Below are 26,028 nucleotides of genomic sequence, written 5' to 3'. Positions count from 1 at the left end.
GACATTAAGTTTGCATTCATTTATTACCATTGACGGCATTCAGTGGTTACCGGCCTTTGCAAAATGTACCAAAAAGTAAAATGAATTCTCCCACTTTTTGTTATCGTGATTGAGTAATTATCTTCTAATTGTCTCTCAACATCTGTGCACATTCCATCAAATGGATGTAGGTGTGGTCCGTTTCCATTAATAGCTTTAAATTTATTAATAGCATGAATGGAGATACCACACTACCGATATTGAAAAAAAATCATTGCTTTCTCCAATAGAACCACTCGTAGGTGTCGATCATTGACTTACGATAACACCCAACGGAATCAATAAAATAGACCCTTAGTGGGGGAGGGGGAAACTCAAAATTTTGACGTACGACGAAAGCACTTCATTTCGGAAGATATCAATGTTGACCATCCGATCGTTCAGATAAGATGACAATGTTTGAAAAAGAAAGCCAAATAACCACGCCAACGATAAGGTTAGACAAAACCACCAAGTGAGTGAATGCAAAATGTTATGGTGTCTGTGTGTTTTCATTTTTGCCAAAACAACTTGGGGATCGTGAGCCCATCTTATCTTGGCGTGCGAATGAAACCGATAACCGGAGGTGGTATTTAAGGCCCAGTTTCAGCGAATAATACCATAATTCACGATGAAGATCGGTGCAAGTTTATTACTTTTGATAGCAGGAGTCTGCTGTCTGTCCCAGGTCAGTTTGGCCGGAGTGGTTGGTGTTCCTAGCGAACTTTTGGAAAACCTCAAGATTTCCGATGATTTGCCTGAGGTACCACCCATGGTCGAAGATGAAATTTTCGAACGTAACGTCTATGTCGATGTTCTGCCTGAAGGTCGTGCCAATGGTGGGTAGTAAAACGAGTTGACAATAGCCCAGAATTGTATTTGAATTTCGATATACCATTTTAGAATGTAGCATCACCATTCGTGGAGGTTTGAGTGAACCACAACCTGTTTTCTTGAAGACCGATGCTGCTGAATTCTATCCTTACTCCAATACCGGTGTGATGCAAGTTGATGCTGGCAAGACCATGCAAATGTTCTGCCCCGGAGAATTCAAGGTTAAGGCCACAAAACTCATCACTGCCACCTGTGTCAGTGGAACCACCTTTAAGATTGATGGCACTAACTATGCCTTCTCCGAGTTGGTTTGCAAGTCTTGGCCCAGCTTTGTTGCCAAAAAGAAGGGAACTACCTGCAATGGAGGCATCTTGATCGGTGTTGGCTTCGAAGTATCCTCCAGCCGTTTTGTTGAGCAAATGGAAATCTGCTTCAATGAACAAGAAGAAGTGACTCGTTATGTTCGTCATACCATGGGCCCAGCCAACAATTACTACCAGACTGGTGTCGATCGTATTACCTTCCAAACTGGTGGATTCTTCAATGGCAAAAATGTCGACAAGCTCTACACCCAAGTTACCCAATTGGAAACTATCAACTCCGAGTTGGGTGGTGATGCCGATAAGTATTTCGATACCAACAAGAATATCTACTTGGCCCGTGGTCACATGGGAGCCAAGGCCGATTTCGTCTATGGTACTCAACAACGTGCCACCTTCTTGTTCATCAATGCCGCTCCCCAATGGCAAGTTTTCAATGCCGGCAATTGGGCTCGCGTTGAGGATGGTGTTCGTGATTGGGTTAGTAAATTTTGTGTGGACTATAGTTTAGGCCTCAGGCTTTAATGTGTTACTTCTTTTCGTTTCTCTCAAAGGTTTCCAAAAACTCCAAGAATGTCAACTGCTACACTGGTGTATGGGGTGTAACCACGTTGCCCAACAAGAGCGGTGTTCAAACTCCCCTCTACTTGGCTCATGACTCCAACAACAATGGTCTCATCCCAGTCCCCAAGATCTACTTCCGCGTTGTCATCGAACCCTCCACCCACAAGGGTATTGTCTTCATCGGTGTTAACAATCCCCATTTGACTTTGGATCAAATCAAGAAGGACTACATCATATGTACCGATGTCAGCGACAAGGTTACCTATATCAACTGGAAAAAGACCGACATTACTGCTGGTTACTCTTACGCCTGCGAAGTTGCCGATTTCTTGAAGACTGTCAAGCATTTGCCAGCTCTTACCGCCAGTGGTGGTCTTTTAATTTAAATTAAGTGACAAAATATGCCTTCGCTTTGGTGTGTGTCCAATAAATGTTAGAATCAATCCATTCAATGTATTTCATATGGGTGAAGTTACTACATAAACAACATAGTCACGTGAAGTTTATGTTTTAAATCTCTCCATGTATTCTTTCTAATCGAAAGTGTGGAAAATGTAATTTAGTACAATACTTCCCATGGGGGCAAGGGCCTTCGATTACACCATGGGGGAGCATTAAGCGTAGTTTAGTTCCTGGTCTTTTGAATATATTGCAAAACCTACCTTCCCGTAAGGTGGCATGCAGAACTTATAGAATCGCCTGAGAAACACCACGTCATTATTTGTAAAATTTTACTTGTTTTTCCCATAAGTTTTCATTTCTGGTTTTTCTTCACAAGTTTTTCTGACCATGCGGAGTATGATCGGTACACCTAAAAAATGTCCCCTGACTGAGACTACCGCCACATATGACTATTTTCTAAAAATAGCAAAAGACAACATCACAAAGTACATACACTGGTAGAAAAAAACTTCGTTATATTAACGAAATGTGTCATTAAATAAATTTTTTGTTACAATAACGAATTGTCTTTTAATAAATGAAAGGTTTCGTTCCATTAACGAATAATTTTATTGTCTTAATGAAAATAATTATTTGTGTCAACGAACATATTTCGTTGGCTCATTTTTAATGAAATTTTCTTTGTGTGTATCATAGCCATATTTCAGTTCGCATACCCGTGAATATCTGATAAAGCTGATCGGTTCAATAACACATCCAAAGTCTCTTTACCAAGGGCTCTACGATATAGAAATATGAAGGCAGGACCTTATTGTCCGTTACAGCAAATCTACTAAGTATGTCATTCCGTAATCCCTGCATCTTCTCATAGCCATTGCGTACGTCTTGATGAAAACCTCTTTCGCGTATCCGCAACAATTCCAAAGCGATTACTTAACGAACCTTTATTTGACTTCCGTCATTCTCTGGTTTCTTTTTTGTTTTGCCCTTTTCCAAGCGTTTATTGTTTCAGTTCCTTTTTCTGCTTCTGATTGCGAGGGAGCAGCCGAGTGTGAATAGCCAAAGGAATTGTTTTACCAAGGTAAAAAAGTTTCTTTACTTTAACAAATGGAAATACGAGTTGGTGCTGAAAGCACATCGTGCTACAAGAACTCATGCAAAGAGGAAAGAACCAAGTGTATACTTTTGGGAGACTTTTGTTTGCCAATGTGGCAGGGAAAGAAAATTACTTTAACATTTCTTAATTGAAGCCTATATTGAGATGTAGCTAACAAAATCTATGGAACAAGCAAGTGCAGCAAAACTTCTGAAATCTTTTTGTAAGTATTTTGTAAAATTTAATACTGAAAAACTTAATTTCTTATTAATCACGGAATGTCAATTTGTTGCACTATGAAAGTCAACACAATTGATTTATAAAACTACGGAAGGTCAACATGTAAACTTTGAATGTTTGACGTCAAATTTCCTTTTCAAGAGACCGCTAAAGAAATTGAGAAAAAAATAAATTTCTAGACTCCAGTATACGATGCATCCCCAACGACTCGAGTGTTTCCTTTTAACGTTTTTTATGGCGATTTGACGATTTTCAAAGTAACGTAGTTATAAGTTGACGAATTTTAACAATATATAATATATAATAAGTTGTAAAGTAACAATCATTTTTTAGTCTCAATGCTATGACAATTTGCGTCTAGCTTGTTCTCGTTCGTCTCCAATGTAGAAAGAAATTAACAGCAAACAATATAAATAAAACAAAAATTCTGAATTCCTTTGAAACTTCAACTTTACAAGGTATTCTGTCCAAAAACTATTTAAAGCTTTTGCCGATAAGCCAAGTTATACACACAAATAGTATTAATAATAAAAGTTATACATGAGAAAGTAATAAGGATTTAATGAAAACAGGAAAATTATCAAGGAACATTTTTAAACAAATTGAATCGGAAAAAATCTTAAAAATGTAGTCACAATCAGAAATATAGTATAGTCTAGTCATATCCTAAAAAATTATCTACGTTTAAAAACTGGAAGTTACATTACTGAAGTAGAGATTTAAATGGTATTGTTCATGAATATATGCCACTTCTTATATTCTTGTTTGAATAAAACTTTTATTTTGCTCCTAAATCATCGTTTTCAGCTCTTTTGTGGGTGACGATTTTTTGACGAATTTTTTGGGACGAATTGACGATTTTGACGAAAAATATTTTAAAATATGACGATTTTTAGCCCAAAACAGTTGGCACCACTGATTGCGATAAACTGGACCAGTCCCTCAATTTGCACCAATTTCCCCATAGGGTTGTTACAGACCCACCTTGACTGTCAAGTCCATTGAGATATCGCTCTACACCACTTAAGAGTAGCATCAAAATGCTCATCATTACTAAATAGAGAAAACCACTACTGAAGAACTATTTTGTCTTAAGTGGGGTACTAAGTTCGAGTTTAGCCGCTAAAATTAAAAATAAAAAAGATATTATAACGTGTGAGAATGGTCTAAACCAAAGATGAAAAAAATTATCGTCGTTAAATAGCGCCACGGTGGTAATTTAATACAGGTCCTACGTTGAGGCGGTGGGTTAAATTTGGTTAAAAAGAGAAAACTTCCTTTGTCAAAAATTTCGATCCGATGGAAAGTATTTTTTCTTTGCGAGTATGTAATAGTTGTAAATAATTTGATTTTGTTTTTTGGTAAATAATTTAATACATAAAATTTCTCAAATTACAGTAGGTAACGGACATAAGCAGAACTTTTTCCGTAGGAAATTATTTCATATAAGAAAAATGCAAATCGACACGTCTGCATTATAATGAATTTCTGTTAATTTTTCGTAATAAGTAAAAAATAAGAATAGTAATCCAAGGAAGAGGAAGTAAATTTATTGAACACTATAAGCAAACCAAGCAGACACCCAGAAAAAAGTGCCTTCGAAACTAAAGGAAAAATGTTCATCAATTTAATTTACCCATTTTATTTCCATTAAGATAAATTTTTGTGTGAAATAATAAAATTTACTTGCTTCAGTAAAAAAATCCTAAAGTGAAAGCTGTTAGGAATAGTTCATTAACTAGAATAAGGCATGGAATTTTACTAATACTGTTTTCTTCGCTGGGTATAAGAATTTACTACTGAACAAGAAAATTTTATTCACTGATAACAAAGCATTCGTAAAAATAAACAAAAACCGAACTAAAATCAAGTTTCCTCAAATTTAGTAAAATTTCCTATAAAATGATAATACTGACTTCCTTTATTATGGAAAGCTTATCATATATACAAATAACACTTGGCATAGAAAAATATTTTAGTTCATTCGTACTAAGAAGTATTCAATCCTTTCAAAACATAAGGATACACACTTGTTAGAATATAGGAAATTTTCCTATATTTCTTTTATCTACCTGTAATCGTTATTTAAATTGGTGAGAAAATTTTTCGTTTTTTGAAAATGATTAAACATAAATAACAAACAATTAGTCTATCAATGTTCGTGATGGTGTATAAAGAAAGAAAACACCAACAGAATAACAACCCCTTCATTGACCAGGTAACATTCAGTGACGCTAATCTTTTGTGAAAAAATTGGTTTATGATTTTCTATATTTGTAGGTATTGAAATTATAAAAGGAGGACAAAATCATTAGGCAGCAACTTATTAAAAGTGAAAGTTACATTAAGAAGAAAAACTTTATGTTTTACAGTTAATAACATTACATGGAAATTGGAAATAGTGGAATAATGAACTAATATTTCGATGCGGTTGATTCTTAATAAATATATTTAATATGTTATTGTTGTTTTTGATATCAGCTTAAAACCATGCATTGACTAAACTACAAGTGTAGCTTAACCAACAGAGGAAAAGCATGCTTGTCAAATTTATTTGGTCAAAGCCCTATAGACTGCAAGATGGTTGGATGTACATCTGTTTCGGAATTACCACATTCCTCATCAGCATCCTCTACTTGCAGCAAAACTATCAACCAATTATCCGAATAAATTCAGGTAATTCACTCAACCCAAAGTGAACTACACTTGAACCTTCCGAAAAAAGGTTTGATAGTCGGCTACTGCCTAAACAAATTTGCAAGCATATCTCTTTTCCTTTGCCAAACTCAAGTCATCGCTTTGAATGTAGTTGGCTGGTTTTGTTTTTGAGCGTGCTTCCTCTATCTTCATTCGTTTTGTTTGTTATTGTTGGTTTCCCTTCAATCATTATTGTTGTTTTTGATCTCAGCTTAAAACCATGCTTGTACAAGCATACTTTTCCTCTGTTGGTTAAGCTACACTTGTAGTTTAGTCAATGCATGGTTTTAAGCTGAGATCAAAAACAACAATAATGATTGAAGAGAAACCAACAATAATAAACAAAACGAATATATTTAATATGTTAATAAAACATATTATTTTATTGAAGAAAAAATTGTCCATATAAATAAAAAAAATTGTATTTAAAAATGAAGGTAAGCAGTTCTAATTTTGAAGTAAAAGGTTTACCACAAATATGTAAGATCTGTCGAAATGAATGAAAAAAGTTCAATAAAATCATTCCATATATCAATTCAATTCAGTTAATTTTTTTTATTCTGTAGTATAATGGTACATAAATATAGGAAAATGTTAACTAATATATGGAATCCATTCTACCTTATTTCTACGAAAATCACATTGTTATTTCTGGAACGAAATTTTAGACAAACTATATGATGAATTTCCTTAAGTGCAAATAAAACAGAATTTATAACAATCGATGCGATTATTTCCCCTATTCTTTTATTATTTGCTTTTAAAGAAAAATTTGTTGAGCGCCAAGAGGAAACTTAGTTTGTCAAAAATTTCGTTTCTCAGAAAAGAAAAATCTACTTTCTGTATAAGTATGCGTAAAAGAAACGTTTTTCTTTTTTTGCCTTTTTTCTAATTTTCTTGTATCAGTTATCTACTCTACTATATGTTTATTTGTTTGAGAAACTTTTTATTTATTTTATATATTTTTTGTAATTCACTAAAAGCCAATTGATTATATTTTTCGAGTACTTTTATTGATAATCTAAAAATGTTGTGAAAATTAAAAAAAAACTTGGCGTTCAAAGCATATCCACAATGATTTGACAAGTATTTCAATGAATAGCGTAAAATACATTATGAACGTGAAAGAGAACAAATAAAATGATTATCTGATAACGACAGACAGTAAATATTGACTTTATCTTAATAAAAAATGTACACAGAAAAAAATTTCCGTAGTTAAACTAAATGGTCATGATTTGGTGCCAATGATTTTCTTCTTTACTTTTAGTTGTTTTTTCTTCTATAAGATGATGTAATTTCATAAACTGCAGTTAAAAAGTACAACAGTGTATTAAAATTTCCTGGTTTTAACAACGCTTTGTGGAAGTCTCAAAATGTGGAGTAAATTTTAGTTCAATTTTCGTGCGTGGTAGTTCATTCTTCCTATAAAACAGTTCACTTTTTTTCGGTGTAAGCATTGCATTTAGAGAAGCCAAGTACAGTATAGTCCATATATTATAGTCTATCCTATTCTTTGACCACTTAGAATATTAAGTCCATTTGCGATATTAAGCCCAATTCAATTACACTTATTTTCTTCTATGCTCACATAAAACCACGTACAAGCTATTTGTGAATAAATAGATTATCACAAAAACACTAATTTTGTATTCTCCATTCATTCTAAAACAATTAAAAATGAACTATATTTTGTTTTTCTATGTAGTCATAATAGAAAACATTACATTACCTTATATGACATATGGAGCAAATCGAAAGTATGCTCTATTCTTAAATTGTATTGGCATCAATCAATTATGCCATTCTCTTTATTGGATGAGTTTTGTACGTATTTAAGTTTATTTTATAAATCGTATGAGAACATTTCTCTTAAATCTAGATTTTATAGAACTATGTTGCATAATAATACATGTCATTACATTACATATTAATACTTTATTTGGATAATATAATGCTTCTTAATGGTATTTCATTACACTATGATGAACATAATGTAACAATAATGTCGAGTAAATTGTAGGCATCATTAGCTTATGTGTTAGCTTTCTAATGTATTGGCGGCATTAGCATACACCATGCTAACTAGTGTTCTGTTAATTTATTTTTATGTTTTTGACATTCTTCCTTTTTCAACCAAATGGATGGATGGATGAAACGATTTGTAATGTGTTTTTTTTTTTTTTTTTGTTTAACTTTTAACAACATTTTCCTATACATACAAATACAAATAAATTTTCCGATATGGCAATGTTCCAATAACTGTGCGAATGTATAATATTCTCTCTATGGATTATGTTAACAATAGAAAACGAGCTTGTCTAAATGTGAGTATGCAATACCTATCTATACCTTGTATGTGTGTGAAATCGAGAGAATTTAAACAGTGTGCGTTTTTAAGGCCTGCATTTCAATGCTGGCAGAACAGGAGAAAATTTTGTACAAACCATCTGAAGAAATGTGTGTAGAATAAAATTATAATTCTGTTTCTTTGTGACTTTTATTTGGAGCAAACGAGCGTTTACTCACAAGCATTGATTGTTTTCTGTATGTATTGCGCCTACAGTGAGATTCAAAATAAAGTGTAGCAGTGTTTTATGTTGATTGTATAAACTTTTGTTTTTTTGTTCAGACTCCTGAATCCCATCAATAAATGTCCATCTACCATGTGTCATCCTCCTGTTCGTCCGTTTTCCGTTTCCATCAGCGTCATATCTCAATGGTACCTCCATGCCTTCCATTTGGTCCCTATAGACCCCTAATACTAATCATTCTTCATCTGATTAGGTCGTGGGTCTTTTCCGTGAGTATTTCTTCCTTGTTAGTAGTTTGTTCGTTTTTGTTTTTTACAGTTGATCCCCTCTATCCACTGTTTATCATGACCTCATCCTTCTGTCTCTCGTGACGGGTTGTACAGTTCTGTCATTTTAAAGTCATAAAAGCGGTTAAGCATTGCTACGGGTGTTCAGGAATCCGTCACCTTTAGCAAGTCGAAGAAGACCTGCATACCCGATTTCTCCATCAGTGGCACGCCTGGGTGTTTCCTTCCGGGTGTGGAGTACCGTGTGTACTAGTCCTTTTTCAGAGGTTAGTTGTGGTTTCAAGAACCTGTCAGGGGTTGAAGATATTCGTCCCTCCTGAAATGTCAACCCAAATTAATTATCTGTAAACATTGCATTACGTGAATAAACACGGTTCCCACGACGGCAATGATCCCTATGTCTTCGGGATTATCTCAGCATTAACTATGAACGCCCAATAATATCTCCGTCGAGGCATCTTCAGTTGCCCGTAAACTGACCTTGATGTTAAAGGAAACCCTACGTTTCTTCGAAACGTATGTGTCGTCCCAGTGACAGGTCCACGAGTTTGGTACTTATCGGTAGAAAGGCCTATGGCGAAAAAATGTCCGAATGGATCACCAAATGCATCTCCCACAGCGTTCCAGAGGTGCCAGAATTCCATATCCTAATTGGTCAGATATTATCCCTGGTGGCTTCTAAAAAATATTCATTACCCAATGGTGTAACCGTGATGCTTCGCGATTTGGACAAGCCCGACTTTGCAATTGCTTATTCCTATCCAATATGCCATCTCGAAAGTCATCACAACGTGCGTGACATTTCTCATTCCGACTCCCGTTTAATGACCAATCTTGTCAACATTGCTTATGTCCTCATCAAGTTCGACGGCGTGGATATGTACCCGTCCTCAAATAATCTTACTATTGGAGGAGTTCTTATCTTCAACCGGTTTTTACTCCAGTTATCCATTGGAGGTAGAGTTGTTCCTGAACTGTGTTCAATATTGTCCGGGTTATCTTACCTTTTTCTGATGGAGGATCTTGTAAGGTCTTACGCATGAACATGGTCACGCGATATATTTTCTTTTTTTGCGATCAGTTTAGTTAATCAGTGATTTTATTTAAAATGAAAATCTACCTTATGATTGATTATGTGAATTGATTACCAATTGATTTAAAAATATATAAGTTAGAACAAATATGAACTATTCTGTGGGAATTTAGTAAAATTGTATACTTCATTGTTTTTTTTCAAAAGTTTTTTTCCTATTTCATCAAAGCAAGCAAACAATATTTAAAATTAGGAACAATTTCCCACATTTGGGACATTTTAAATAAAATCTATTGCATGGACTAAAATAAAATTCAATTGGCTATATACATTTTCGTAGACTTTTTCTGATATATGCAGATTTGTTAACTTGATCATTTCTACAAAAAACGAAAATTAAAAAAAATTCCTAGTGTCAAGGTCGTAGAATTTCCTGAAAACTACTGAAAGCAATGTGAAATGTCACATATGTTAGACGAACATACATATGTCTGCCAAACTTACTCTGAGTGTGGTCGCAGATAATGGATATGACCTTTAAAGCTTCCATACTAAATACAAAATGTTCACAAGTACAACTTTATGATACAATCATAACAGTAAGTATGGGAGAACATTTACCTGTAAGCCGTGTACTAAGAGCTATTAGAATATAATGAGGTCACTGACACCTTGCTTACACCACAACGTAATTGGTACTAATTCCCCCTACCAGAGGGGTGGGAGGGGGCATAAGAAAATATTGTTGACAATAAACAATGGGATGTATCAAAAAGAATTTCATTAAGGAAAGCGAGAGACTTATTGAATTCACAACCTCTGAAGTATTTATTATTGTGGTGGTCGAAATTGCTTGAAGTACAATGAAAATAAGACACCACAATTAACGTAGGATCCTTTTGCTAGTAGCCCCACATCCACAATCACGAAAAAAATATATTCTGCGATTTAACCCAATATTTCCATTAAACAAATAAAGACATCTGCTTCTATCACAAAGTCCCAGAAACACACACATCCCTCCCACGCACACACACACCCACACACTTATACACATACAGTAGGCATACCAACAGGTACATGGCTATACACTATACACAAACATAGATAGATACAAATACATACAAAAGGTACGTAATCTTAATTAATTACAGAAAGAGAGTGAGTTTGTTTTTCGGGTTGACCAATTCCAGGATTTTGTTGTTTTCGACGTATTGTCTGGTCGTTGTGCAGACCATAGCCAGAGTGTCAGTCAGCTTGCAAGGATACTGCGATTGGGTGTTGATGTCTTTGGAATATTAATATTCTTGGATAAGCAATAAAATTAAAGCTCGATGCGCAGCCATGAGGCACCATCAATATATCGTAGTGTCCATGTGACGATGGGATGTGTAGACGCTGGTGGCTTTCCGATAAATACATGGATGTGCGTGTTTTGAATGAGAACGAATTGGAGATTTGCTTCGTTTTCAATTTAGTTTATTGCCAATGTTCGGTGTGTGATGGGTGTTGAGGCAAAATATCCTAATTGATTACAGGCTATCCATTTGTAGCACAGTAGGCCCACCTGTTTGATTCACTGGATGCGGACTGTCTAAGAACTAGGGCCCATTTGGGGGCGGCTTTCAAGCGGAAGCTCAGATCAATGTCATTTCTGGTAGTTTAAAGGAAAATCACAAGTTGTGCGTAGATCTCAATGGACACAAGGACAGCCATTAGCAATGCGTTTATACAGCAGTGGACGCGTCGGAATGGACATCGGCGCTGATGTGCACCAATGATATGTGGCTGGTGTGTTGACACGTATCGTATAGGGCCATTGTCCGGGGTTTTTCTTGCATTTCCAATGCAACCTGGCCAATGTCAAACGGACGCCAACGATGATGTGCTATCGTAGGCCACAAGCAGAGAATCATTCTCATCACTGCCACTGCCAGCGCTTCGCTCCGATTCATTGATGACCTCCAGGCGTGTCTCCGGATGGGCAATTTTGTACTTATTGTGGCGTTTGCTAATCAACACTGATCTTATGTTGTTATTACGAACACGAAATTTGCGCTCACTACTATGGCCCTTGTGGGTTGGCGAAGCACCCAACATGGAGCAATCACTACTCTCCCCCTCCTCATCGTAGTAATCGCCCGCATCGTCCTCGTAATAACCATCATAATCGTCGCCCTCATTGAAATCGAAGATCCCATCATCGTCATCGTCGAGCTCAAAGAAGGCACAACAGCCAGTTGATTTATATGTGGCACCATTACTTTGGCGCCTAGTCTGCTGGTGATAATGATTCTGGCACGGCTTTTGACGATGACACTCGCATTTTGTTCTCTTCAAACGTTCCACACTTGGCGATGAGGTCAAAGCTGTTTTGGCCTAAATGTAAGGTGAAAAAAAGCAAATTCTCATTTCGGTTAGCATAGCACACATGGATTTCGAGTGGGAAGAGTGGGATTTTCAAAAGTAATTACCTCTGGACCTCTCCATGTTATTCCACAACGTAATAAGTTATAAAACCTTAAGACTCCCCACATCGAGAGAACCTAAGGTAGAAGGGATTAAATAGCAACATTGAACGAATCAATGATCAATTGCTTAGTAACATACGCAGATTTATGTAATTTTGGGGTCTTGAGTTGAATAATTCCATTAACTGTCTGTTGGCATGGTGGTATAAGTTGATCTTCCATAGGCGGTCATTAAATTAAAGACCTTTAAATTAAGTCGGACCTATGAACCGTTTTCAGATCTACATCCCATAGTGTGCATCGCAGTACATCTGTCCACCTTCCTTCACTAAACCACCAAAAACATATTATAAGCTCGACCTATAGGCATAAGCGTAGGAAGGCCTCTGGGGGCAATTTTCCTAGGGGGGCTATTGTCTGGCTACGCTAATGCGTATAGGTATTACCGTAATTACCCAAAAATGGGTTCCGGGCAAGAGTATTTCTTCTTCGGGTATGTTAAAATTGCTAAGTGCTTCTAAAACTTCTTTAAGTGGTTTCACATATACCTAGTGTGACACGGTTCGAGACCGTCATGTGTAAGGGGATCGCTTGCCATTGAAGTTAATCACTTACAATATCACAATGGATTGGGTGGGTTGCCACTACACCTTCAAACAATATATCCAATCAAGGAATGGCTAACGTGCGGTTCAAATAGCACAGTAGAATATTTCTGCCACAATATTCCAATTAGAATTATTTCAACCAAGTTTCAAGTTGATCTCCTGATATCCACAAACGGTTCAGATTTTTTGCGATCAAGAACAACTTACAAACAAAATGACAAGCCTATACATATGTTATGGTAGTGGGTATACAAAAAAGGCAAAATGATTGAATTCTAAATTTGGGATCAGATGACCTTATACTGCATACATTTTTACCACGCTTTTGAGTTTAAAAGTTGATGGCAAAAACATTTTTTTTCATTTTTGCCATTCCAGGAACTTACACACATTGGGAAACTTTGAATTTGAGCGTGTGCGTATGTGTGTGTTTGTCCTCCATTGAACTTTTGAACTTTGACCAAAAATAGTCATTCACTTTGACTAGAAGTACAAAGTATCCTCCATCGATGATAAATGATGTTACTTCCAAAGGTACCATTTGAATTTTATGGCGAGAACTTTGGTGGCTTTTATTCCTTATGGTCGTTTGATCCCAAGCGGCATTGGAAAACTATAAATGATTACATTGCACGACTCCAGTGTACCATTACTTGGCCTTGGTCTTAGTAACTTTCAATGCATTCGAGGATTATGAATGCGAATGGCATGGAACATACATGGGAACTCATTTTGGAATTAAATTTACAGTTTGGCACAGTTCATCTCCTTTTGTCCCTAAAACACGAATGAGAGTTTTGCTTAGCATAGAATACGCATTTATCTGATTATGAGAGACCATAGCATGCTTTACGGCGGATAATATCTATTGCAATGATTCATTGAGTAGCTATTAGAAGGCCTCTTTTCGCCTTACGTATGATCCCTTGGTAACTGATAAATTTTGTTGATTTGGTCTGTGAAATTATCTTCTGAGTTGTGTATTGATTTGATCTGTGAAATTATCTTCTGAGTTGTGTATATTTGCACTCATAAGCGTAGAATAGATCTCTCTAGTATCACTGCCACTGCATATCCCTATGTAATCTTCTGGTTTTTTATTCGCTTCATGAAAACAAAGAATGAACAAGTGTTTTACTTGAAGTTGTCCTCTACAAACCGAAACTAAAATGTCCATAACAGAGAATGAAGCCGACCCATTTTTGTCGGCGGCGGCTGACACAAAATTTTTGCCACCGGTGGCGGCGGCTTGACGGCTAAACCCATAAAAATTAGTCCATTCGGCGGCGGACAATTATCCATTATAAAATCAAACTATTCAATGAAGTAATTTTGTACTTATGTATAAGTCATTCGACTTAAAACTGGGTATCGTTACATGACAGACAATTTTGTTTGACTAAAATCAACTTGGCTTTAATAATAATGAAATAGTCTTTGTTGACTTTTTGTATCAAAACAGCTTTAAAAAATAGGAGATGTTTATCAATACTTCATTTTAAAGACAATTATTACTTAAAACATAGCATAATTTCTACTTGAAGTCAAGTCTCAAGGTGGAAGGTTTATGTTGCCGTTAACACATTTTTAAGGAACTTTGATAGCACCTGACACAAAAAAAAATTGAACAAATTAATGAATTAAAATTTGTGTCCTAAAATCAAGTACGCAAATCTCAAATTTAAAAGAGAATTGTGTCTTAAATGCGTCCTTACAATTCTCCGCTTCTTTGGCTCGGAATCAATGCCAAAATCTTTAGTGTAAAAACAAAATCTTTGGAGCCGGACATGCTTGGTTTTCTCTGTATGGAGTTTGTTTTTATGCATTCAATTTTGCTAATCTGACCTAACATAGTTCGTAAGAAAATCTCTTCTGTTTCAAAATATTGTAGTGTATTGCTATGTTTCCATCCAACAGACAGTGAGAATCTGATTCTATCAAGACAAAGGTAAATAACTTTTCACAATTAGCTTCAATTTCAATCCATGGTACCCCTGCTTTTAGAGCATTTTACTTACATTTATGAAAGCCCTCGCTATGAAAAAGGCCACTTCCGCTTTGCACATTGTGTCGAATTGCTGTAATGTAGGCCAGAAAGAAAAACGGAAATGCAAGAAAATACGAAAAAGAGAAGGTAGGTAAATACATTATCATTACATTAAATGAGAGTTTCAAATATAAACATTGAGGCACATACACCAACACACACGTTACACCTGCACATTTAGCCATTTGTCAGAGTATGAGCTATGCAATGTAGCTAAAAACGAAAACTAAAATAAACCAAAAACAAAATCTAAGAACATGGACATTTTGTAAACTAGTTTCTCGAACGACCTCTGTCTTTTCGTGTGGAAATTTAAGCCTAACAAAAGTGTCCTACCCTTGTTACTTGATGACATACCACAAGAGCTTAAACACATCCACACACGCATACTTGCATCGGTATGGAGGATAGTTTCAAGCACTCCACTCCACTCTTGTCACCAACTCCATTTCCTATTTAACGATGGTTGTTGGATGCACGCCATCCATATATGGGAAGACAGAAATAAAGGGTGATTTTTTAAACTATTATCCTTTTTGGCAACATTGGTTTAAACGGCTGACGAACGTTTCATGTTTTATTTCACTATCGAACATCTTCAGTTTTAATCTTCAGCATAACCATTTAACCATGAATCGTCTTGGGACGAATCACACTTGCGAATTATTCAATTTTATAATCAAAATGCGTGCTCTGTTAAGAAAGTTAATCGCGCGCTTCTTGTGTTTTTGGCTCAATGGGTACGTAAATAAGCAGAATTGTCGATTTTGGTGTGAAGATCAGCCAGATCAGTATTGTAAAAGCTACGAATACATTTAGAAAAAGTCACAGTTTGGTGTGGTTTATGGGCTGGTGGAAATATTGGACCGTACTTCTTCAAAGATGATGCGAGTCGTAATGTGACTGTGTAACAATGGAGTTATCGGGAGGCAAGTTAGGTGAACAATTTATTTCGCGTTCGGGACCGGTCAATTGGCCGCGTATGTTAAAGTTCATGTCTAAACAGACAAGCTCGCTTCAATTGTCGCATTGAAAGACAATATTGAAGCATTTATTCGTGAGATATCGACCGAAATATTCCAGAGCGGAAGGACCATTTGAGGCACAGTCGCGGTTTGTGTTAAATAATCTTCAAACATATAAATATATGGACCGTACTATCATTTTGAAAAATTTACCTATAGCTCTCAAAAAATCACCCTTTGCGTTCTAAGCTTTCCACCGTACCCTTCCACAGTCAAGGACTTGTCACTGAATCAGTGCCATAATGAATTCTGTGAACAAATTGCATCTACGATAATGCATGGCCAAATCTCAAGTGAACCAAGTAAATAATTTCAGAGGCGACTTGAGAAGATAAACAATGGAACCACATCTGATTACTTAGATCATCCCTTTCGGCCTCTTTGTGAGACATTGCCCTTTTGTAGGCCAAGATATACAAAATAAAAGTTGTGTTGCTTTGGAGTTACATCACAGCTGGGATTTTCCATGATTTTCAATGGATTGAAGGAGAAAGTCCGGGACAGACCACAACCTGGTATCAAGAAAAAAAAACTTACAGAGTTTTTGGTAAAAGTTGACGTGTTGTCGTTACGGTTGTTGCTGTGTTTGTTGTAAAAAAAATTGTTTGTGAATATAGGAGTCTGAGTGAATGTGTGTGTGTGGGCAAAGTGGTATGCAAATTTCCACATGAATTCTCTCCTAGAGAAGACTTTATTTCAAAGGCAATGACTATGGCACACAAAAAACCAACCAACCAACAGAATTGTAATACAATTACGGGGGAAACAACAAGGACACTGGTGCCTGATGTTGTACTGCGGCATAATTAACAGGCAACAATAATATTTGAGGGTACCGAGAACACTAGTTCTTGGAAAAATATTTTTGTTTCTTTTTTAACATTTACCGCTTTCCTAGGATGGAGGGTACCCCATTGGCCATTTCATTGTTTCTTGGCTATTGGGTTGGTTGGGTAGGTAATAAGCTGGGTGTTTCGTTTGCCCTGGTTGTTTATCAATACTCAAAAAGTTCCAAAGAGGACAGATGCTCGAAATGAGTTTTTAGGTTGCCTCATCACTCCTCCCCCCATGGTAAGGTCTTAAAACCCCACAAAATACCACCCATTCACTTTTAAATAAGAAGACAATTTCATTGACATTTTATGACCACAAATCTTAACAATCTCCGAAAGTTTCATTACCTCTCCAATAAACATCAGAAAGCAGACCCGAAGAAGAAGTATGAAATTCTGACTGTTATTGACATTGATGGAAGACAAGCTCTATGGAATTGACTTCATTGCTTTTAGCTTGTTAGTATTTTGTAGTTAAGCTAATGCACTGCAGTCAATTGGTCGATACATTCAAGTCGATTCCACACCAACCACAGTGCAAGTCTAAATTTGTTTGATAAACATCCATCTCTAGCCCCCAGGCCCCTCCTTGGCAAAAACAAAAAGTATTTTCTTATGACCTCCATAACTTTCAACTTCTGATCACTTTTTCATGTTGCCCTCCAAAAGGCCACCCGCAAGGGTAAGAAGAGTTATTAACGCTCCATGGTGTGCATAGAGGAAAAATAATAACGCCTTCGCGAAACGTGCCAAGAACATCAATTACGTAGTTTTCGATGAACAAATTGGAGAAGCAAAACGATATTGATACACAAAAAACCTTAACGAAAAAGAGCCAAAATAAAACTGTCATAGATTTTCACAGGAGCTCGAGGTTGATGATGGACCAACAAGAAACGGAGGCTAGAATAAAGTTGCATGTCAGCATAATTCGATTCGAAGAGGAATGCGTGCTCTGTATACCAAATGGATGTTCAACAATTCGCAAACCAACCAACTTCCACCTCCATGGATTATTAGAGAGACTGTAATCCCAAAACTAAATTGCATATGGATAAAAAAACAGAATGTTGGGTATTTTATCTAATTGGGTTGATTTGTTTCCGTTTACTTGATGTGACAAGCCATTACATCTTGGATGTGCCCATCAAGCCGGAGGAGATAAATATTCGATTTCCCATCAATCATGCAGGGTGAACTATGCTACAGCACAATTTCCATCTATAGGAAGGACCCTAGATGGACATCGGACTAAGAATCATTTATACAATGTGTGATCGGCCTTAAGGTTATGTTATAATTTAAGGAAAATCTCGTTAACATCTGATATTTATGTTAAGTTTGTTTTGAGACTAACCTACATGGGTAGTTTTGAGATTTCCATAATGAAAAAAAAAATTAAATTAATTTAAAAAAATAAAATTAATTTTTGAAGTCCTTCTGATCTGTTCTACTGATTAAGAATATATTGTTGGCCAAATGGATATGAAAAAAATAAATGGAACGAAAGTTCAGTGAGCAGCCAGTAAATTTATTAGTCTTTCTATTATAATTGTAGTTAGCCCCTGCTCACAGTTATAATTCATACTAATCAGATACTAAATCTCAGGACTTAAATGAAGACGAGAAGAAAATTCGTTGTCGCTTACCTTGTTAACATGATCTCGTAGTACATTGGAGTAAACCATCGCCACTGCCTCCAGGGCCATGAATGTGATGTAGCCAATAATCCATGGGACTATTAGACCAGGATTTTCCTACAAATAATACAATAGTATAAAAGATAGACAACTTAGCATGATAAAGTTGCGATACAGAGATAATTAAAAGTTTTATTTTGTTTTCTTTTTTTTTGGTTATTTAAATTGGATATTTAATAAATAAAATGTGTGAACATTTTTTTCTGTTTATTAAATGATAGATTGTCATTGACTACCTAAAGATTATATTTAGGTAGTCAATGACCACCTTTTTCGGCTTTTTTTCGGTTTTGGAGAACATGAAGGGGATACATGTTTATGGGTGTCTTGTCACAATCTGAACAGAAATGTCTAATATTAGGAGCTATAGTTTATTTTGCACCAAAAGAGTTAGTATGCCACTAATATTGAGTCCATTATTAAAAAAGAGGGAAATCGGTCAATTAGTTGTGGGTAATAAATCCAAATTTCTGCAAATAGGGCAATAGATTTACGTAGGAGTTACATGTAAGTCTATATACGATCAGCTAGTACATCAAAATTTGAATAACATAGGTTAATAAATAAGAGTATTATGGCCAAATATGACAAAATCGAGCGATGCATATATATGGGACCTATATCTAAATCTGAACCAATTTGTATAATATTTTGTAGGTATGAATAATACCACAGAAGGTCACTTTGTGTAAAATTTGATTACGATCAGTTAATAAATGAGGCCCCTATGGTCAAAAATAATGTTATTAGGGGCAAATTTTTCAAAATCGTGCGATACATATATATGGGAGCTATATATAAATTTGAACCGATTTCGATGAAATTTTGCACATACAGTTAGTGCTATAGAAGATTGCATTTAGCCAACCTTGGTTACGATCGGTTGATAAATAAGGGTTTTACGGCCAAATTTGGCAAAATCGGGCGATACATATATATGGGAGCTATATCTAAATCTGAACCGATTTCGATGAAATTTCGCACATACAGTTAGAGGTATAGAAGATTATATTTAGCCAACTTTGAGTACTATCGGTTAATAAATAAGGGTTTTAAGGCCAAATTTGGCAAAATTGGGCGATACATATATATGGGAGCTATATCTAAATCTGAACCGATTTCGAATATTTTTGGCACATATTGTCAGTACCATAAAAGATTAGAGTAAGCCAAGTTTGGGCCCAAAAAACACCTTGTACCAAATTTCATCCAAATCGGTTAATAATTGCGACCGGAATCCTGTGAACAACAAATACATGGACAGACAAATACATGGACACCAAGCGCTAGATCGACTCAGGAGGTGATTCTGAGTCGATCGGTATATATTTTATGGGGTCTAAAATCAATATTTCTGGTAAGCACATTTTTTGGCAGATCAAACTTATTATACCCTAACCACAATTGGGGTTAGGGTATAAAAATATCGTAGGGCTCCATATATACGGTCAATTTCAATATTACAGTTTTAACATCTTTACAATAGCTCACAAAAAATTATAGAAATTCTCAAGCTATTGAGAAAAACAACATTAAATTTATACTATTTGCTCCTATTACACCATCATGTTTTCCAATGACAAGCTGAAATTTTAAAAGTTTCCAAAGAAAGCTGTCAATTGAAAGATGACAAAATGTCATTTCATGCGAGAAGACGTTAATAAACGACGTCTGCCGGCACAGTCCCGAACTTTTCCTATGATTGCTCCAATTACATTTTCTCCTCCTTCCACTTGATGGACTTTGGCTAACATGTGGCCAGGAATGATGGAGGCTCACACATACGCATGCACTCGCGTGTGTATGTGTGAACAAATAAATAAATGAATAATATGTAAATGAAACAAAGAGGAATAATGCTCTCCCTGGAGCTTGGTCTCTGCTTCAATCTCACATTCATAGGAATTCAAACCAAACGGCCAACCACAGCCAATCCGATTCTTTACCAAAAACAAAAGAAATGAACAAAAATAAGTAAATTCCTCTGAAAACTCTCAGGTATTGTTGCAATATTATTAAATGTACCCTAAGCTAGATTTTGAGTCTATTTTAGGTTAAATATCGTAGCGGTTTTTTGTCGCAAACAAACATAGACTTTTAAATAGAGATGTGACTCGTATTGTGTAACGTTTGAAATCAAGCTCGTAAGAATGTATGGGTATGAGAAGAAAAAAGCATAAATATCGCTCGCCATAGATCTTAATATCGTGAGTTTTATTAATTATTGTAAGCGTCTACATAACCATAAACGATATTTCCATGTCATGAGCACGGCTCCTCATTTATATGAGTGTGCCTTCTTACAGCCGAGTCTAACGTTATGAACTTTAAGGAATTTTGATGCACTCAAAAATTTGCACCCAGAGAAGGAATATGATCAGCTCCAAGAGCAAAATGTTATTCTTGGACGGTGAATAAGTAACATGTTTACCGCATATTATTTTCTCGGAAATTATGTATCTAATTTCGACAACCATTTTATGTTTGGCATGAAAACAACATTTTTGCGGGAAAATCTCCCATGTTCTCCAACCAAAAAAAATAACATTTTGCTGTAGGAGGTGATCATATTTCTTCTCTGCGTGGAGGAATATGAATATGACCAAATATAACTGAAAACACCGGATCTTGGGGAACATTTATGGTGTTCGGCCGAAGCTGGGATAAACTCCAATGTCTTTTGTACATCCAAAGAAAATATTCTTTCCTCCGGAACGAAATTTTTCACAAACGAAATTACACTTTTTTATAAAATATTTTTTTTTTGTTTGAACGAATAAACCCGAATTCATCATAGGTAACAACAAGTACACGAACCGCCCTCGTTGCAGTCGGGTCTTCGGCCCGGGGCGGACACAGCGTTTTCAACCCTGTCCAAGGACTGCAAACCCCCATTTGGAGTATGCTTATTTCCCGAAAAACTCGAAAATACCAACTCCAAAGGGCTACAACAACAACAACAAGTACACGAACAAAACATACTGTTTTTCATATGTTTCGGTGTAAAGATTATAGGTTTGGGACTCAAATTTTAAGCACATTATTTTTAAGTGCAAGCATATAATGTTCATAAACTAGCATAAAATGTTTGCGACATATATGTTAATATGTTAGAACATATTATGTTTGGGTCATAGCAATTTTTTTAATTAATATGTGTGGATGCAAACATATATTAATTAAGAAATTGCCTATAAACATATATGGGATTAGAAAGAGAGACCGAGAGAGATAATAATACAAACAATACTTTGTTTGGACCAATCCTGAATATATATGCTTGAAGAAGAATGTTTTTGGGACTATATGGTACAGAAGCGATTTTCTTGGGGTTAAAGAAAATTTTGTAGCGTCAAATAAAAAAATTGCTTGCCTGAAATTTCGTTCTTCAGAAAAATCTTCTTTCAGCGTACGGCTTCGCCATGACAACAAAACGGTATACAAATCTATTTGTGTGGGAACAATATCAGATTATAGTCCTATGTGTGCCAACTTAACCTAACCATACTAGGGGACATATACCGAATTTCACAGCAAATCATGCTTGGTTAAATGACAAAGGCATTAGATTAAGCTGCGCCTTCAGGACTCTCAAGAAGTCGAGCGGTTTACATTACAAGACGATGAAAATGTTCGGTGAAATACTACGTTTGATGAGGTAATTTCTAATAATTCCATGTGTTCCAAACAGAACGACAATATGAATACGCACCAAGCCTATGGTGGAGGGTATAGTAAAAAAATCAACTTCAAAAACAAAACTCGAAATGGGAAATGCGATTCCATTAACCAATCATTGCCGCTCGAATGTCTCTTTGTGTGCCTTGGGAATATGTTGTGGTGTTGGTGCGCGAGTGTATTTCTGTATTTTGTCTTCTGTGAATAAGTGGGTTCTCAGAGATTAACGCCAATGTGCATTTGTATGAATGAATGTACAGTAATCCGCAATTTGACGACGTTTGTCGAAACGACGTAAACCGAATTAAAAATTGCTCATTCTTACTCCTAATTCCATTTAATTATATATGTATGTGTGTGTGTACTATACTATGTAAAAAACTTAAAAAATAAAGGTAATTCAGTATTTTATTCATAAAAAATAAATAAATAAATATATATACATAAAGCCAACATATAAAAAAAATAAAAATTCATTATTAAAAAATATCAGGGTTTAAAAATTAAGTTCATAAACACATTAAAAAGGGTTATGTTGTATACATATAAAAAAACATCGCCACTTCGACAATTGCGTTATGTATGCAATATCAATCAGAATTTGACGAATTTTTGGTAAGAATTTCAGAAATAAATGCTTCGATGTCATCATCGTTGGTACTTATTTCACTTATGGAAACTGAGGAGACGTAAATCGAGGGATTTCTGTATATTTATTTATCATGTATGGCTGCGTATGTGTGAATGTGTTTGTATATCTTGCTGAATATCTCCAGATTCTTTGCCTATAAACTTCCCTACCAAGATACGTTGTACCTCACTGTAGTACATACTTGTAAGAAACCGAGGATGTGTGTTCTTGTGGATGTGTGTGTGTGACTAATACTTTAATATCTACAAAATGAAATACATTTTCATTTTATGGGTATTCACTTTTCTTTGAATGCTGGTGGTCTTTCTTTTTGTAGTAAACCAAATTTTATAGGGATTTTTTGTCTTTTTGAACAGAGAGTATCTTTTTCTTCTTTTTTACCTTCCAACCACCCCACATCTCACAAAAACAATTTCGCTATCCCCATTCGCGACGCATACTCGATGTGGTGTCCATGTATCTCTAAGCCTGGGTTTGTGTGTATATGTGCTGCGTTCTTGACTATGTTATGTGTCATAAAACAACACTGTCAACACATGTTCATGATGATATTTTTTCATCAACTTTTTGTGAATGTATGTGTTCTCGCTTTTTTTCTAATTTAGTTGTTATCTGCAACACTCGACGGAATTTGTTCAAGAATGACAGAGAACAGCAAAAAAAATCAATGTCGTTAGTTTCATTTCGATGTTTTAGTCGTTAGAGATCCTCAGACATACACACCAACAAACACCCATTTATGTACAGGGGAATACATAAAACACTTCAATGGCTTTAGTAGAAACATTTGTTGAGCATCTATGAGTGTGAAATAAACATCGTATGTATGTATGTTTGTTGTATATGTATATTGAAATAACGAAATAACCCAATCTTTTCACATTCAATATGGCCATGAGAGATGATTGTATCAATTTATATACATTAAAGAGGGTCGCTTTGTATGAACAAAATTACTATAAAGTTGGGAGCATCTTAAATGATAGTTGGAAGAAATAGTCATCTACGATATATGTCCTTTCATCTTAGCACATATTGTTTGGGAAATTACTGCATTTTATTTGTGTTTTTTTCTTGTTTTATGTACGATAAAGTTCTGACAACTTCAATGGGTTAATTAATGCCCTGTTCCCCTATTGATTTTGGTTCCTCTATGTCGAAAGGCAAATCACATAATACCATATACAATATGTGTCAAGAAAAAAATAAAAATATTTTTAATATTTGAATTTAATTCTCAGGCCAAAAATTAAAAAAAAAACTATTTTTTGAAAATCAACATTACATAAATAGAAAACTCCAAATTCAATCGATTTCGAGTGAATCCTTTTTTGTTTGTAGTTAAATTTTATTATTTTTTTTTTAAATTTTCCACAGCTTAATAAAATCTTACTTTTTTTAAGTATGTCTCAAATATTTTGTGAACTAAACGTGGGTATAAAATTCAATGACCGTACACATAAGTTTAATATGAACTAAAACAAAAGAAAATTTCCGTACAATTCCAAAAAATAGTAAGAATGAACTACTAAATGGTTAAAATGATCATAATTTGGCTCCAATGATATTCTTCATTACTTTTTCTTCTATGAGAGAGTGTTTAGTTGATTTCAAAACTATTGAAAGCTTTCGTTTACATCCCAAACAACACACATTAGCATTTTTTATTCGACCCACCATAGTGTGTATTAAGATACTCTAATCATTGAAATAAATGCACGATATGAATATATGCAGTATGTTACGAGAGCCTTACGATTCTTAGATTTTATGATAGTATCATGCATCTACATCTACTGTGGTACAACATCTTACCTTTATAATTCCAAAGAGCAGCATAACACTCAAGATAATCATTGACATTTGTGTACCAATTATGGCAAAGTAAGCAATTTGAACGCCTGCAAAAAATACCAAAAAGGGAGAAATATTAATAAAGTTTTTTTTTTGTTTTTAACAAATTGAAATTCTTGTTGAGTTGACATAATTCCATTACCCAAAGTAACGGTAATAATCTGACATTTTGTAGGCTTTATTCTGTCTCTTCAAAACAATGGCAAATTCGTAGAAATGTCCATTTGTATTGGAAAATATACCACAAATGGTAGGACTAATTCCTTAAGAACCTTTTTTGGGATTTTGTTTCGTTTTTCTTTCATATCTCTCACACCATGGATGAGACCATGTACAAACATCCTTCTATCCCAAATGACCCTAGTAGTCATTGATGTGTACTATGGCATGATGATATACTCGAAGGATTCTTCCGATCAATTCGTATAAACAAAAAAGCGTTGCTTTAGATTTGTATGTTTTTGTGCTGCTGTCTCTGTTCTCTCGGACAATGATTTTTTTCTTATGACTTTCGAGGGCAAATGATTGACTATCGACTTTGTTCTCTTCGAAGAGAGTTCAATAGTCGAGGACCAGAAACCAATAGCATTACATGTCACACATTTCCTAGTAATATGTTAGTGTCCAAGTGTTAGTACGATGACAATTTGTGTCTTCATGATTGGTAGATTTGTGGTCACATCGATTTTGTTAGCTGTAGTACTCAGTTGGCGTGGATGCAAGAGTTGAGCATTTGCATGTCACTCTGATTTCACAAGAGAATTGAATGCAACTATCGTCATTGCCATCATTTTTATCTCGACGATGTTGTTGTTTATTATTGTATTGTAGGAAAAACAAAACTGTGGAAATATCTACAGTCTGTGAACTGAGCAATGTTGCCATAGCCATTGACAAAAATTTTCACAAAGAAGCCGCAGTGGGGCATTGTTCAGCATATCTGGTTGGACTGGATTTGACGTAAAGGCCGAAAATATGTGTGTTCCTTCACCTAATACCATCTACTAGTTTTACTAGGAAGCATTCCACAACATCCGTAAGTTGTAAAAGTAGTATAACATTGTCAACATGACGCTCTTTACTAGGTTAAACTAGGTTGTACTATGACAGAATTTTTCAAGATAAAATTAACTCG

General features: G+C 35.3%; 2 protein-coding genes across 4 annotated transcripts in view; one reads left to right on the top strand and one right to left on the bottom strand.

Moving 5' to 3' along the window:
• Positions 1-631: 631 nt before the first annotated feature.
• LOC142234009 (salivary endonuclease-like) lies at positions 632-2,188 on the top strand. The gene is made up of 3 exons (XM_075305067.1): positions 632-857; positions 922-1,652; positions 1,727-2,188. The coding sequence occupies exons 1-3, from the start codon at positions 650-652 to the stop codon at positions 2,120-2,122; spliced, it is 1,335 nt and encodes a 444-aa protein (XP_075161182.1). The 5' UTR covers positions 632-649; the 3' UTR covers positions 2,123-2,188.
• Positions 2,189-7,941: 5,753 nt separating this feature from the next.
• Positions 7,942-26,028, bottom strand: part of LOC142233325 (uncharacterized) — an 80,865-nt gene continuing 62,778 nt past the window's right edge. For all 3 annotated transcript variants that reach the window (XM_075304224.1, XM_075304226.1, XM_075304225.1), the window contains 5 exons: positions 24,855-24,940; positions 18,659-18,766; positions 15,123-15,182; positions 12,500-12,571; positions 7,942-12,404 (listed from right to left, as the gene is read on the bottom strand). In XM_075304224.1, coding sequence (XP_075160339.1) covers positions 11,889-12,404; positions 12,500-12,571; positions 15,123-15,182; positions 18,659-18,766; positions 24,855-24,940 — 842 coding nt within the window. In that variant the 3' untranslated portion in view covers positions 7,942-11,888. The remainder of the gene's footprint in view (positions 12,405-12,499; positions 12,572-15,122; positions 15,183-18,658; positions 18,767-24,854; positions 24,941-26,028) is intronic.

Source organism: Haematobia irritans, chromosome 4 (assembly GCF_050003625.1).
Source record: "Haematobia irritans isolate KBUSLIRL chromosome 4, ASM5000362v1, whole genome shotgun sequence".
Classification (NCBI taxonomy): domain Eukaryota; kingdom Metazoa; phylum Arthropoda; class Insecta; order Diptera; family Muscidae; genus Haematobia; species Haematobia irritans.
The sequence above is the reverse complement of the archived record's forward strand: the minus strand, read 5'-3'. Positions and strand labels throughout refer to the sequence as shown.

Bases quoted from the DNA above. Each gene is read 5' to 3' on its own strand.
- LOC142234009 (XM_075305067.1), top strand. From the start codon at position 650: ATGAAGATCGGTGCAAGTTTATTACTTTTGATAGCAGGAGTCTGCTGT. The intron at 858-921 runs GTGGGTAGTAAA...ATACCATTTTAG, and splicing joins GCCTGAAGGTCGTGCCAATG to AATGTAGCATCACCATTCGT. The intron at 1,653-1,726 runs GTTAGTAAATTT...TTTCTCTCAAAG, and splicing joins AGGATGGTGTTCGTGATTGG to GTTTCCAAAAACTCCAAGAA.